Raw genomic sequence first — 14746 nt, 5'->3', positions numbered from 1 at the left:
TTTTAAGGAACCTCCATACTGTTCTCCATAGTGGCTGTATCAATTTACATTCCCACCAACAGTGCAAGAGTGTTCCCTTTCCTCCACACCCTCTCCAGCATTTATTGTCTCTAGATTTTTTGATGATGGCCATTCTGACCGGTGTGAGATGATATCTCATTGTAGTTTTGATTTGCATTTCTCTAATGATTAATGATGTTGAGCATTCTTTCATGTGTCTGTAGGCCATCTGTATATCTTCTTTGGAGAAATGTCTATTTAGGTCTTCTGCCCATTTTTGGATTGGGTTGTTCGTTTTTTTGTTATTGAGCTGCATGAGCTGCTTGTAAATCTTGGAGATTAATCCTTTGTCAGTTGCTTCATTTGCAAATATTTTCTCCCATTCTGAGGGTTGTCTTTTGGTCTTGTTTATGGTTTCCTTTGCTGTGCAAAAGCTTTTAAGTTTCATTAGGTCCCATTTGTTTATTTGTGTTCTTATTTCCATTTCTCTGGGAGCTGGGTCAAAAAGAATCTTGCTGTGATGTATGTCATAGAGTGTTCTGCCTATGTTTTCCTCTAAGACTTTGATAGTGTCTGCCCTTACACTTAGGTCTTTAATCCATTTTGAGTTTATTTTTGTGCATGGTGTCAGGGAGTGTTCTAATTTCATACTTTTACATGTACCTGTCCAATTTTCCCAGCACCACTTATTGAAGAGGCTGTCTTTTCTCCACTGTATATGCTTGCCTCCTTTATCAAAGATAAGGTGACCATATGTGTGTGGGTTTATCTCTGGGCTTTCTATCCTGTTCCATTGATCTATATTTCTGTTTTTGTGCCAGTACGAAACTGTCTTGATTACTGAAGCTTTGTAATATAGTCTGAAGTCAGGGAGCCTGATTCCCCCAGCTCCATTTTTCGTTCTCAAGATTGCTTTGGCTATTCGGGGTCTTTTGTGTTTCCATACAAATTGTGAAATTTTTTGTTCTAGTTCTGTGAAAAATGCCATTGGTAGTTTGATAGGGATTGCATGGAATCTGTAGATTGCTTTGGGTAGTAGAGTCATTTACACAATGTTGATTCTTCCAATCCAGGAACATGCTATATATCTCCATCTATTTGTATCATCTTTAATTTCTTTCATCAGTGTCTTATAATTTTCTGTATACAGGTCTTCTGTCTCCTTAGGTAGGTTTATTCCTAGATATTTTATTCTTTTTGTTGCAATGGTAAACGGGAGTGTTTTCTTAATTTCACTTTCAGATTTTTCGTCATTGGTGTATAGAAATGCAAGAGATTTCTGTGCATTTATTTTGTATCCTGCTACTTTACCAAATTCATTGATTAGCTCTAGGAGTTTTCTGGTAGCATCTTTAGGATTCTCTATGTATAGTATCATGTCATCTGCAAATAGTGACAGCTTTACTTCTTCTTTTCCGATTTGGATTCCTTTTATTTCTTTGTCTTCTCTGATTGCTGTGGCTAACACTTCCAAAACTATGTTGAATAATAGTGGTGAGAGTGGGCAACCTTGTTGTCTTGTTCCTGATCTTAGTGGAAATGGTTTCAGTTGTTCACCATTGAGGACAATGTTGGCTGTGGGTTTGTCATATATGGCCTTTATTATGTTGAGGAAAGTTCCCTCTATGCCTACTTTCTGCAGGGCTTTTATCATAAATGGGTGTTGAATTTTGTCGAAAGCTTTCTCTGCATCTATTGAGATGATCATATGGTTTTTCTCCTTCAATTTGTTAATATGGTGTATCACATTGATTGATTTGCGTATGTTGAAGAATCCTTGCATTCCTGGGATAAACCCCACTTGATCATGGTGTATGATCCTTTTAATGTGCTGTTGGATTCTGTTTGCTAGTATTTTGTTGAGGATTTTTGCATCTATGTTCATCAGTGATATTGGCCTGTAGTTTTCTTTCTTTGTGACATCTTTGTCTGGTTTTGGTATCAGGGTGATGGTGGCCTCGTAGAATGAGTTTGGGAGTGTTCCTCCCTCTGCAATATTTTGGAAGAGTTTGAGAAGGATAGGTGTTAGCTCTTCTCTAAATGTTTGATAGAATTCGCCTGTGAAGCCATCTGGTCCTGGGCTTTTGTTTGTTGGAAGGTTTTTAATCACAGTTTCAATTTCAGTGCTTGTGATTGGTCTGTTCATATTTTCTATTTCTTCCTGGTTCAGTCTCGGCAGTTTGTGCATTTCTAAGAATCTGTCCATTTCTTCCAGGTTGTCCATTTTATTGGCATAGAGTTGCTTGTAGTAATCTCTCATGATCGTTTGTATTTCTGCAGTGTCAGTGGTTACTTCTCCTTTTTCATTTCTAATTCTATTGATTTGAGTCTTCTCCCTTTTTCTCTTGATGAGTCTGGCTAATGGTTTATCAATTTTGTTTATCTTCTCAAAGAACCAGCTTTTAGTTTCATTGATTTTTGCTATTGTTTCCTTCATTTCTTTTTCATTTATTTCTGACCTAATCTTTATGATTTCTTTCCTTCTGCTGGCTTTGGGGGTTTTTTGTTCTTCTTTCTCTAATTGCTTTAGGTGCAAGGTTAGGTTGTTTATTCGAGATGTTTCCTGTTTCTTGAGGTAGGCTTGTATTGCTATAAACTTCCCTCTTAGCACTGCTTTTGCTGCATCCCATAGGTTTTGGGTCGTCGTATCTCCATTGTCATTTGTTTCTAGGTATTTTTTGATTCCCCCTTTGATTTCTTCAGTGATCACTTCGTTATTAAGTAGTGTATTGTGTAGCCTCCATGTGTTTGTATTTTTTACAGATCTTTTTCTGTAATTGATATCTAGTCTCATAGCGTTGTGGTCGGAAAAGATACTTGATACAATTTCAATTTTCTTAAATTTACCAAGGCTTGATTTGTGATCCAAGATATGATCTATCCTGGAGAATGTTGCATGAGCACTTGAGAAAAATGTGTATTCTGTTGTTTTTGGGTGGAATGTCCTATAAATATCAATTAAGTCCATCTTGTTTAATGTATCATTTAAAGCTTGTGTTTCCTTATTTATTTTCATTTTGGATGATCTGTCCATTGGTGAAAGTGGGGTGTTAAAGTCCCCTACTATGATTGTGTTGCTGTCGATTTCCCCTTTTATGGCTGTTAGTATTTGCCTTATGTATTGAGGTGCTCCTATGTTGGGTGCATAAATATTTACAATTGTTATAGCTTCCTCTTGGATCGATCCCTTGATCATTATATAGTGTCCTTCTTTGTCTCTTGTAATAGTCTTTATTTTAAAGTCTATTTTGTCTGATATGAGAATTGCTACTCCAGCTTTCTTTTGATTTCCATTTGCATGGAATATCTTTTTCCATCCCCTCACTTTCAGTCTGTATGTGTCTCTAGGTCTGAAGTGGGTCTCTTGTAGACAGCATATATATGGGTCTTGTTTTTGTATCCATTCAGCCAGCCTGTGTCTTTTGGTGGGAGCATTTAATCCATTTACATTCAAGGTAATTATCGATATGTATGTTCCTATTCCCATTTTCTTAAATGTTTTGGGTTTGTTATTGTAGGTGTTTTCCTTCTCTTGTGTTTCTTGCCTAGAGAAGTTCCTTTAGCATTTGTTGTAAAGCTGGTTTGGTGGTGCTGAACTCTCTCAGCTTTTGCTTGTCTGTAAAGGTTTTAATTTCTCCATCGAATCTGAATGAGATCCTTGCTGGGTAGAGTAATCTTGGTTGTAGGTTTTTCTCCTTCATCACTTTAAGTATATCCTGCCACTCCCTTCTGGCTTGCAGAGTTTCTGCTGAAAGATCAGATGTTAACCTTATGGGGATTCCCTTGTGTGTTATTTGTTTTTTTTCCCTTGCTGCCTTTAATATGTTTTCCTTATATTTAATTTTTGACAGTTTGATTAATATGTGTCTTGGCGTGTTTCTCCTTGGGTTTATCCTGTATGGGACTCTCTGTGCTTCCAGGACTTGGTTAACTATTTCCTTTCCCATATTAGGGAAGTTTTCAACTATAATCTCTTCAAATATTTTCTCAGTCCCTTTTCTTTTTCTCTTCTTCTTCTGGGACCCCTATAATTCGAATGTTGGTGCGTTTAATGTTGTCCCAGAGTTCTCTGAGACTGTCCTCAGTTCTTTTCATTCTTTTTTCTTTATCCTGCTCTGCAGTAGTTATTTCCACCATTTTATCTTCCAGGTCACTTATCCTTTCTTCTGCCTCAGTTATTCTGCTATTGATCCCATCTAGAGTATTTTTAATTTCATTTATTGTGTTTTTCATCGTTGCTTGGTTCCTCTTTAGTTCTTCTACGTCCTTGTTAAATGTTTCTTGCATTTTGTCTATTCTATTTCCCAGATTTTGGATCATCCTTACTATCATTATTCTGAATTCTTTTTCAGGTAGACTACCTATTTCCTCCTCATTTGTTAAGTCTGGTGTGTTTTGACCCTGTTCCTTCATCTGCTGTGTGTTTTTCTGTTGTCTCATTTTGCTTATCTTACTGTGTTTGGGGTCTCCTTTTCACAGGCTGCAGGTTCGTAGTTCCCGTTGTTTTTGGTATCTGTCCCCAGTGGCTAAGGTTGGTTCTGTGGGTTGTGAAGGCTTCCTGGTGTAGGGAACTAGTGCCTGAGTTCTGGTGGATGAGGCTGGATCTTGTCTTTCTGGTGGGCACGTCCACGTCTTGTGGTGTATTTTGGGGTGTCTGTGGCCTTATTATGATTTTAGGCAGCCTCTCTGCTAATGGATGGGGCTGTGTTCCTGTCTTGCTAGTTGTTTGGCATAGGGTGTTCAGCACTGTAGCTTGCTGGTCATTGAGTGATGCTGGGTCTTGATGTTGAGATGGAGATCTCTGAGAGATTTTTGCCGTTTGGTATTACGTGGAGCTGGGAGGTCTCTTGTGGACCAGTGTCCTGAAGTTGGCTCTCCCACCTCAGAGGCACGGCCCTGATGCCTGGCTGGAGCACCTAGAGCCTTTCGTCCACACGGAGATCTGAAGTCCGGATGGGGAGGACTTGAAATTTAGGGCCACTGTCCAGACAGTGGGGCTTCCTTGCAGCTTTGAGGATTCAGGATAGTTGGACTTCTTCTACGGTGACTCAGGGCTCCGAAGGTGAGTGTCCTCATTGATGACACAGAAGCTGCATCACCTTGGAAGTCATGCTCTGTCACTTTTGATGTCTTCTGCTGGCTATAATTGAGCCACAAGGCTCCCCAGCTTCAAGGGAGGGAATTAGCCTCTACCTCCTGACAGAGGGATGGCAAAGCTCTGAGTCAGGTCGCAAACGTCATGGTGCGTTGGGTGAGCAGCGCGCCCTCCACGTTTACGTCTGGTCAGGAGAGCCGGGGAGAAGCTACCACTGAGTTGCGGGTGAGAGGCTAGAGATCTTCAATTTTTTTAAAAGTCATTTTGTTTCAGAGTAGGGAGACAATCCATGTAAGTTGACTATTTTTGCTTTTCACTTATTGTGGCATGTGAAGAGAGCTGGATATTTTCTCCCTCATAATTTTAATATGTGGGTTATAATTAGTCTATAAATACGATTATTCAGAAAAACATCACTTAAAAGACCTCCATATATTGTTTTATTACATGCAGCTATTAAGTCTAACAGAGTCCATGTTACTTCTTGATACTATGCAAGCTTTACTGCATTATTCTGAGTTTCTTGGTTCACTGTAAGTGAAAAGTATTATCATCATCCTTTTCATATCATTGTCATGTGAATATATTCAAATGTGTGTCTAATTAGATTTGTGAGGCTAATTAGATTAGATTTGTGAGGCTCTTCTGTTTAATTAGATTTGTGAGGCTCTTATGAAACTGTCATCAGCAGAAATGAAAATGCGAAACTTGTAAATTATATTTTTTTATATGTGTTAAAGTTGAGACTACTATGTTTTGCTGAAGAAATTGCCCTATTAAAAAATAGCAACATATATCCTTAAAGCAGAGGGTGTGTGATTTATAGGAGTAGCAAGCTTGCCTAGAAATGGGATGCCTGAAGTATCTTTACCCTGTTTATTTATTCTAGGTGCTTACTGACTTCTCAAGTTGCTGCTGGTATAACATAAATACAAGCTGAAACTCATAATTGTTAAGTTTCAAAATTTGCTAAAGTAATGTTTTTCTCCTGCTACTCTAAATATTTGAAGATGTATTTGAATAGCTCAGTCTCTTTTCATCCATCTTTAAAGCACACATCCAACTCTGTAAATTGTGTTGAGCCTCTCTTTTAATAGGATGTAGATGAGTGAGACTTATTTTCCTGTTTCTGACATGCTTGAACGAGAAAACAAAGCTCCTTCACCATCCCCCAAGTGGAAAAACCTCACTATGCTAGATGGGTTTTGAAAGATAAAAACACAAATCAAAACCTTCTAACAGCACATCTGTTCTTATTTATAGGAATTAGATGATACAAGTTGCAGCTCAGAATCAGAGGTAAGCATTACATTTAATCTGTCATGCCTGGAGGTTTTTATGGAGTTCAAACATTTAAAAAGGTTTGGCTTGACAAAATCTCTCATTATGTTTCTTGAGGTAGCACTGTCATTTGTGCCCAGTATCACACTAACAACATTTCCAGTTCAGCAGGAGCAGACATTGTTCATTGCATTTTATTTGATCTCAGGCTATTTAATACTAGAAGATGTTGTGTGCACACCATTCCTTTAGGATTTTAAGCCACTGGGTTAAAGGTACACCCAATTATGTTATATCTTTAAGCAACTTGAAAGTGCAGTTATATATAGAAATTTACTACTGAACTATGCTTAAATGAAGTGAAGGTTGTGAAACACACTGACAAAAGATAGGGAATTCAAAGTAAAAAACGGCATTTTGTCCTTCGCTTGTGCAGCTTTAAAAATGAAGGAAGTTGAGTAGAATACAAGATAAACTTGAAGAGACTGGGGATTTCATTTTTTTAAATGCTTCTATAGACTGCATCATATACAAGGTAATAATAATTGTTTATATGATAACATAATTATCATATGTTATATGCGAATTTTAAAAACTCTTTCACATATGTCATTTCATTTGAAACTTAAAGTGGTCCTGGGGTATACATGGAATAGTTTAGGACTAGTCTGTTTTTCCCCTAAAGAATACATGGAGAATCTATGAGTATTTTCTTCACAATTATAATGCCAGTAGGAAATGTAGCTGCATATTGGACCCAGTTCTTTAGACGTCAAGGTTGACCCTCTTCATACTACGCAGTCACACTACTGCCATAAGGATAGGTGTGTGCATACACCAGTACACTCATGGGCAAGCATGCACACACACGAAAACAGCAAGAAAAAGAATAAAATCAGAGAGAAAGCAATGTGTATTTGCTGGATGAATTAGGGTGCTCTCTGTCCTGGACAATTCAACTCTACCTCGTATAAACATTAAGGAGATTTATTGATTGATGTAAATATAAAGTCCAGAGCCACTGCTCTCACGAGTCTCCTAGGTTTGTTCTCAAATGTGTCAGATTTACTTGTAGGCGTCCCTTATGTTTGCAAAGGTCAATGGCAGTTTCGAGAAATCTGTGACCTAGAGTTCTCAAGCATAAATCCTGACTTTCCTGTAGGTTGGATCAGACTTGAAATCATCCTTATAGCCAAGGGTAGGACACTTAGATTTAGGTTAGCTACAGTGATCTTTGTTGCTAGGGTGAACAGGAATATCCTGTCTGGAACTGGCCATTTATGTCCTATCCCTTTTACTGGTCCCATTAATCACAAGAATGTTACACAATGGCAGGGGGAGGGGGGAGGTACCATCAATTCTATGGAGACAACCACAATGTATACTACAACTAAGTTTCAGTGTGTAACTGCTCTGTGTTGGGTATGTAGAATTCTAATTATTTGACTGCAGGCATAGAGGGATGAATTAATGTAATCCTAAATACATGTAGCTTAATCTTATGTTACAGATAAACAAAACCATTAATTCACTTTTCTTCATTCATTCAGTTTTATCCCTATTCCTCACTTTGCATTATCTTTCCCCTAACAAAGCAACGTTTTGAATGCATTTGATAGGTATCTCTTTGTTGATGTATGCTTCATAAAATTTGTTTTGTTGTTTTGCATTTTCATAAATAGTAGTGTTGATCTTATTCCATTTCTCACTTTTGAAGTTCACAACACGTTTCTATAATATACCTATACTTGTACAGGTATACCCAGTTCATTGCTTCTTACTGTTGTGCAATTCTCTAAGGTGAGCATAAGTTGAATTTTACTTAATCACTTTCTCTGTAATGGATACCCATTTTGCTTCTAACTTTGCACCATCACTAACATCACTGCAATAAATTCCTGCCAACATCTTCTTATAAACTTGTGTAAGCATGTATCTGACTTATATACCCAGGACCGGAATTATTTGGAATGTGGTATTCATATACTGACTTTGACTAGGGACTCATGAGTGGCTCTCCAGAATGACTCCATCAGTCTATAGTAGGAATCTATGAGATCATCTACCAAACTCAGCAATAGCCCGTGGTTTCAAACAGGTCACGTTGCAGAAATGGAAATTAATTTTTCTACTTTAGGAGAAAGGGGTTTAACAAAGGTAATTTCCATGCTTTCAAAAAATTATTGAATGGGATACAGAAGCAAGTCTAGACTGGGTTGCTAGGAATGACACCAGAATGATATTCAAATACCTTTAAAAGTGTAGCTACAACCTCTGAGGCCACCCTGAACTACGGAGATTAAGAAGCTGTTGTACCTGCTATCTGTGTATCAGGAAACTACAACTAGAAAGAAGGTCCCACCATTACTACAGATGCAAATACTTCTTGGCATCCCCAAAGGATGTTCATAATGCCAGAGAATGGGACATAGCTGCAGAAACTACTCACAGCTCTTGACTCATTCCTGCTAGCAGAAAGCAGATAAAAGGGCAAGGAGAGGTCCTTCGTCATATTTTCATCTTCCAAATGCATGAGTGTTTACCTTACTGGTAGAAATTAATTTGTTTCCAGAACCTTAGCTGCAAAGGAGTGTGGGAAATGTGATTTTAGCTTTCTGGCTTCTGTAATACAGAAAAGTACATTAAAAGGGGGGGTGGAAAGGATTTTGAAAGGATCAATCCACAGCATTTGTCATGCCATCTTTCCACATTTGACCTTCTAATGTGTATAAAATTATTTTTAGCTTTTTCTCTATGCATTTTAGAACCTAGAGTTTCCACTTCTATAAAATACCTATTCATATTATTTTTTGTTTTTCTAGTTGGAATCTTGAATCTTTTGTTGCTTTCGTTATATATTCTAGACATAACACGCTTTGCCATTTTGTACGGTGCAAGCATTCTTCTCAAACTGTATGCCTGTTTACTTGTTCATGTACCTATATTTCAAGCAAGATTTCCTTGCAGAGAGTTGGGGCTATGTGACTAAATATGGGAAATGGAATGAGAGTAAAGTTATTATGAGCGACTTACAGATTATCTCCAACATATATACCACCTGCCCTGGATTGACCATAACCATTCCTTCCTTCCTGCTGACTGCAAATAACAATAACTGGAATGACTTCAGAAGCCATGGATCAAGCATGGAAGACCTATGACACAACCTTGAACTGATCAGAATCTCCCATAAGACAAAAATGAACTTCCCATTTATTTAAATCACTGAAATTTGGGGTTTCTTCATGACTTCAATTAAACCTTTATCCCAACTAATAACATTCTTGAAGTTTGGTGATAAACCCTCATTCATCAGAATGCACTGTAAGTTGTGTAGATGTACTGTTGGATTGGTTTGGCTAATACTTTATTACTGGTATTTGCATTTACTGGTACAAGCAAAATGTGGCTAAAATTTTATTTTCTTATATAATCAGTAGTATTTTCTTCTATAATCTGATATAGATCATGATTTTTGAATAAAATTATATGACATAAAATAATCTAAACAGCTTTTACTTCTTTTAATTTCTCAGAAAAAAAATGCAAAATGTATGTGATCTGGATTGAAGTGTGTCCCCCCGAAAGATATGTTGAAGTCCGAACCCCAGTAACTGTGAATATAATCTTATTTGGAAATAGAGTCTTTGTGGATGTAATCAAAGTTTGGAAAATTTTCAGTCTATCTATATTTCGAAGAATTACACAATGTGTTGTGGAGAGAAAACACCAAGAGTGTGCCTGGATAAACGTTTGTTAGAGAGATTAGGTATATGACTCAGGGATGCAGTCAACTATCTCAGCAGAAATGCTGCTTGGACAGAGATGGGAATACATGAAGAAAGGTACTGGATTTGTGGGATGCTATAGGTAGGACGTGGGTGGCTAGAGCTACTCGGCAAGAAACACGTGTTATCTTTAAAGAAAAGAGAAGAAAGACTCAAACAGTGGCTCAGAGGCCAGGGGGATTTTCAAGGACTGAGAGATTGGGGTTGCCACTGCTGTGGGGGGAGAGGACAGGGACGCTGCTGAGGAGGGCTCAGAGAGTGGGACTGCCCTGAGGGGCCCAACGGACAGAGCCACGAGGAGTATTTTCAGGCCTTGAAATCTAATGGAATTTGCCACGCTGGGTTTCAGACTTGACTGGTACCTGTGATTTTTGTCCCCCTTCAAATGTCTTTCTTTTGGAATGGGAATGTTTGTCCTATGCTTAGCTCACCACTGAATTTTGGAAAAAGATAATTTTTTCCCCCTGTTTTAGACATCCGTGGATGGAGAGGAATTTGGCCCTCACATGAACCATCTCCAGCATAAATGTAAAATATAAAACTATAAAATTCCTAGAAGATAACATAGGAAAAAATGTAAATGACTTTGAGTTTGATGATGACTTTTTAGATGCCACGACAAAAGTACACTCTGTGAAAGAAATAACTGATAAACTGGACTTGAATAAAATTTAAAATTTTCTGCTCTGCGAAAGACATTGTCAAGAGAGTGAAAAGACAAGTCACAGACTGGGAAAAAAATATTTGCAAAACACATATCTGATAAAGGATTGTTATCCAAAATATAAAAAGAACTCTTAAAACTCACAAATAAGAAAACAAACAACCTGATTTAAAAAATGTGCCAAACACGTTAACAATTACCTCACCAAATGAGATATACAGTGACAAATCAGCGTATAAAAACGTTGCTCCACATCATATATCACCAAAGAAATGCAAGTTAAAACACCACTGAGATATCACTACATACCTATTAGAATGGCCAAAATTCAAAACACTGACAACACCAAATACTGGCAAGGATATGGAGTAATTCTTGCTAGTGGGAATGCAAAATGGTACATCAACTATGGGAGACAATTTGGCAGCTTCTTATAAAACTAAGCACACTCTTACTATACAGTCCAGCAGTCAGGCTTCTTGGTATTTATCCAATGGAGTTAAAAACTTACTTCCTACACACGGAAGTTCATAGCAGCTCTATTCACAACTGTCAAAACTTGGAATCAACTCTGACATTCCTCTGTAGGTGAATGGGTAAACTAGGTACACTTACACAATGGAATATTATTCCGGGCTAAAAAAATAAAATGAGAGCTATTAAGCCACAAAAAGACATAGAAGAAACTTAAATGCATATGGCTAGATGGAAGAAACAAATATGAAAAGACTACATAATGTATGATTTCAACTATACGACATTCTGGAAAAGGCAAAAATATGGAGACCATAAAATAATCAGTGGTTGCTGGGGGTTAGAGAAGAGGGAGTGATGAATAAATAGACACAGAGTATTAAAAACTCAGTAAGACTGCTCTGTGTGATACTGTAACAGTGGATACATGTCATTGTGCATTGGTCTAAACCCACAGAATGCACAACACCAAAAGTGAACCCTAATGTAAACTATGGACTTTGGCTGATAATGATGTGTCAGTGCAGATTCATCAATCATAATAATGCACCTCTCTGGTGGTGGATGTTGATAGTGGGGAAAGCTATGGGGGCAAGGGGTGTGTGAGAATCTCTGTACCCTCCACTCAATTTTGCCATGAATCTAATATAACTCTAAAAGATAAAGTCTATTTTTTTAAAAGAAGTTCACCAAAAGCTAAGAGAGAAAGCATAACCTTGCCAACATCTTGATTTGGGAGTTCCAGCTCTAAAACTCTGAAAACAAATTTCTGTTGTTTTGAGCCACATATTATGTGCTAGTTCATTACAGTAGCCCTAGGAAATTAATAAGCATAGAATAAGTTATCCTGGATAGTTTGGTAATTGTCATCTGAATCCATCTAGGATTAATTTCTTTAAAAAATTAGGGTGGGTAAGGGCTGCTGGAATGGAAACATGTCTTTAACTACCAATTCAATTTACTTCATGTTAATAAGTGTTCAAATTTCCTACTTCTTGCATATTTTAATGAACTTGTCATGTCATCTCTTTTCATTACGTATTTATTAACATCATATAACTAGCATGAAAATGATCTCTTCTTGTTTAACAACCCTTCCTTTAGTTTATCTCTCCTTTTAAATTTTCTTATAAGCAGCAAGGAGAAATCAAGGGACTCTTTAAATACTTTGCTCAGAAAAGTTTTCAGCAAGATCACCCAGCTCTTTAGGCCATTTTCTACCTTGTACATTACTGCAGGCAACAGTATTGCTAAACTCCAGTTTTCTATCAGATCTTCTTCACTTTCCTTTAAATCCTTGTGTTCAAGGCACTTTAAGTTTTCATTAGCACACTCCTCAAAATCTTTACATCTTTTCTTGCTTCTTCCCACCCCTCCGTTCCAAAGTCATTCTCATATTTTAGAATTTTTGTTATTGCAGCATTCCATTTCTAAGGTGCTAAAATCTGAATTTAGTTATCTATAACTGCATTAAAAATAATCCTAAATTTAGTAGCTTAAAACAACAAACACGTATTATTTTGCATAGTTCCTGAGACCAGATACCTCACTTCCTTGCCATATGGCCTTCTCTATAGGCTGCTCGAGTATCCTCACAAAGGGCAGCTGGCTTCCCTCAGGAAGAGCTGTGCAAGAGAGGCAACCCAAGCTAATCTTACAAGTGACATACCATCATCTCTGCTGTATTCTATGGTCACACAGACCAACCATGGTACAGTGTGGGAGAAGGCTGCATAAGGGTCTGAATAGCAGGAAGCTGGGATCATGGGAGGCAGGGGCGGGGGGTGGATCTTTAAGGTTAGCTATTACGGTTATTAAGGTATAATCTCCATCAACACCCTGAAGACTGGGCTTTGTCAAGAGTAACAAATTAAAGTCTGCTTGATCTTCATCTAACAGTGATCAACTGAAATGGCTATATTAAGATTTATTATATCATAGGGATTTCTATGATTTGACTATGTAGGTAATAGGTGCTTGTAATCAAAAAGTAACAGACACATGATTTAAAAATGTGTATGAGTATGAGGTTTCACTTAAAATATATGCCCACTATCCTGACCCTTGAGGACAATGTCATAATGAAGCTCATTTTTATAAGTGACATCTTCTTAATCTTAGTTTCAAATGAAGCATAAATGGGACTGAAGTGCTCATTTGGACTTATGGTGCAGTCAGGTTATTTCAATTAGAGTCACCCAGCTACTAGTGAGCTGACTGTACCATTGGAACAGTTACTTTAAACTACAGACCAAGTCTTGCCAGACTCAGCAGGCAACATCTAATGTGATTACCTCCTAATGTGTTTCAGCAGTTAGGAAATCTATAAAACAGTTTTAACAGGGCTTAGAAATACCACTTCTATAAAATGGACTGGCATAAAGTTAATTCTTTAATGCATTTCATTAAGAGAAAAGTGTTTACTTTCCTCTATGCAAAAATCCACTCGTTAATCTAGGAAATATCACCTGAGAATGCTATTGAAGTCAATAATATCAAATAAAATAATGACAGGTACTGACAAGGACTCAACAAATTCTACTCCAAAATATATTTCCCTATTAGAGTTGCTGTAAACTATGCTTGGATTTAGCCATCTTGGCAGAAGATTTAAAAAGAAAAGACACATTCACAGCTATGCAATTAGAGGAGAATCACACCAGCAATTAGCTGTAGAGTAGGTGTTACTTCTGTGTTGGTATCTATTTTCAGTTATTTATGCTTTGGCTTTTTTCCTTTGTTTCTTTCTTTCTGAGTGTTTGCAGGCAAACATCGGCAGACTGAGCTCATCTTTGATAGGATCCCAGAATGCTGGTATTAGGAGGAAGTTTAACCTAACCCTGCTAATTTCCATTTAAAACTTATCTTCTTGTGAAGCAACTGATTTTTACATGTGGAATTTGATGTCTAGCCTAAACTCAAATAATTTTAGTGGTAGAACTCACTGTCTTCTGAGGGAGCCTGTCCTAAAACAAGTCAGTTTGTTCAGTTAGAAAGTTCTTCCTCATATTGAGATTGAGTTTATCCATTTGAAGTTTCTACATGGTGACAAACTCCACCCTTGTTAATATTTAGCATGAGTCTCATTCCTTTTCCACAGGACAATCCTCTACAGAGGTATGATAGACCCTTTTGCATTTTTGTTGGTTGCTATCTTCATGAAGCTGAAGGATACCATCCTATTTTGACTTGCTTATCATCAAGGTATCATTGACTTTCCTGGGATGGGCTGGTGCTCGTGTTTTCATTCTGCATGCCCTTACAACATCAAGAAGGTGCCTGATTGCTATGTATTTCCGGATCATGAGAGATTTGGTCCTGCTGCCCACTGACATGGAAGGGGTGACTTTAGTCAAAAGATGTCAGCAGTCTTCCCCAATAGTACACTTCTTGACCCACAGTGACACATGGGGTAGCTGAATAAAATCACCTTGACAGGCTGCA

The 14746-nt window shown here is 37.6% G+C and overlaps 1 protein-coding gene across 1 annotated transcript in view; it reads left to right on the top strand.

Moving 5' to 3' along the window:
- Positions 1–5239: 5239 nt before the first annotated feature.
- LOC137773996 (sperm-associated antigen 1-like) overlaps positions 5240–14746 on the top strand; it is a 102204-nt gene continuing 92697 nt past the window's right edge. The window contains 4 exon segments of the mRNA XM_068559144.1: positions 5240–5320; positions 6359–6394; positions 10638–10692; positions 12831–13013. Coding sequence (XP_068415245.1) covers positions 5240–5320; positions 6359–6394; positions 10638–10692; positions 12831–13013 — 355 coding nt within the window.

The sequence above is a fragment of the Eschrichtius robustus genome, chromosome 12 (assembly GCF_028021215.1).
Source record: "Eschrichtius robustus isolate mEscRob2 chromosome 12, mEscRob2.pri, whole genome shotgun sequence".
Classification (NCBI taxonomy): Eukaryota; Metazoa; Chordata; class Mammalia; order Artiodactyla; family Eschrichtiidae; genus Eschrichtius; species Eschrichtius robustus.
Note: the sequence above shows the minus strand (reverse complement) of the source record. Positions and strands in the feature narration are given on the sequence as shown.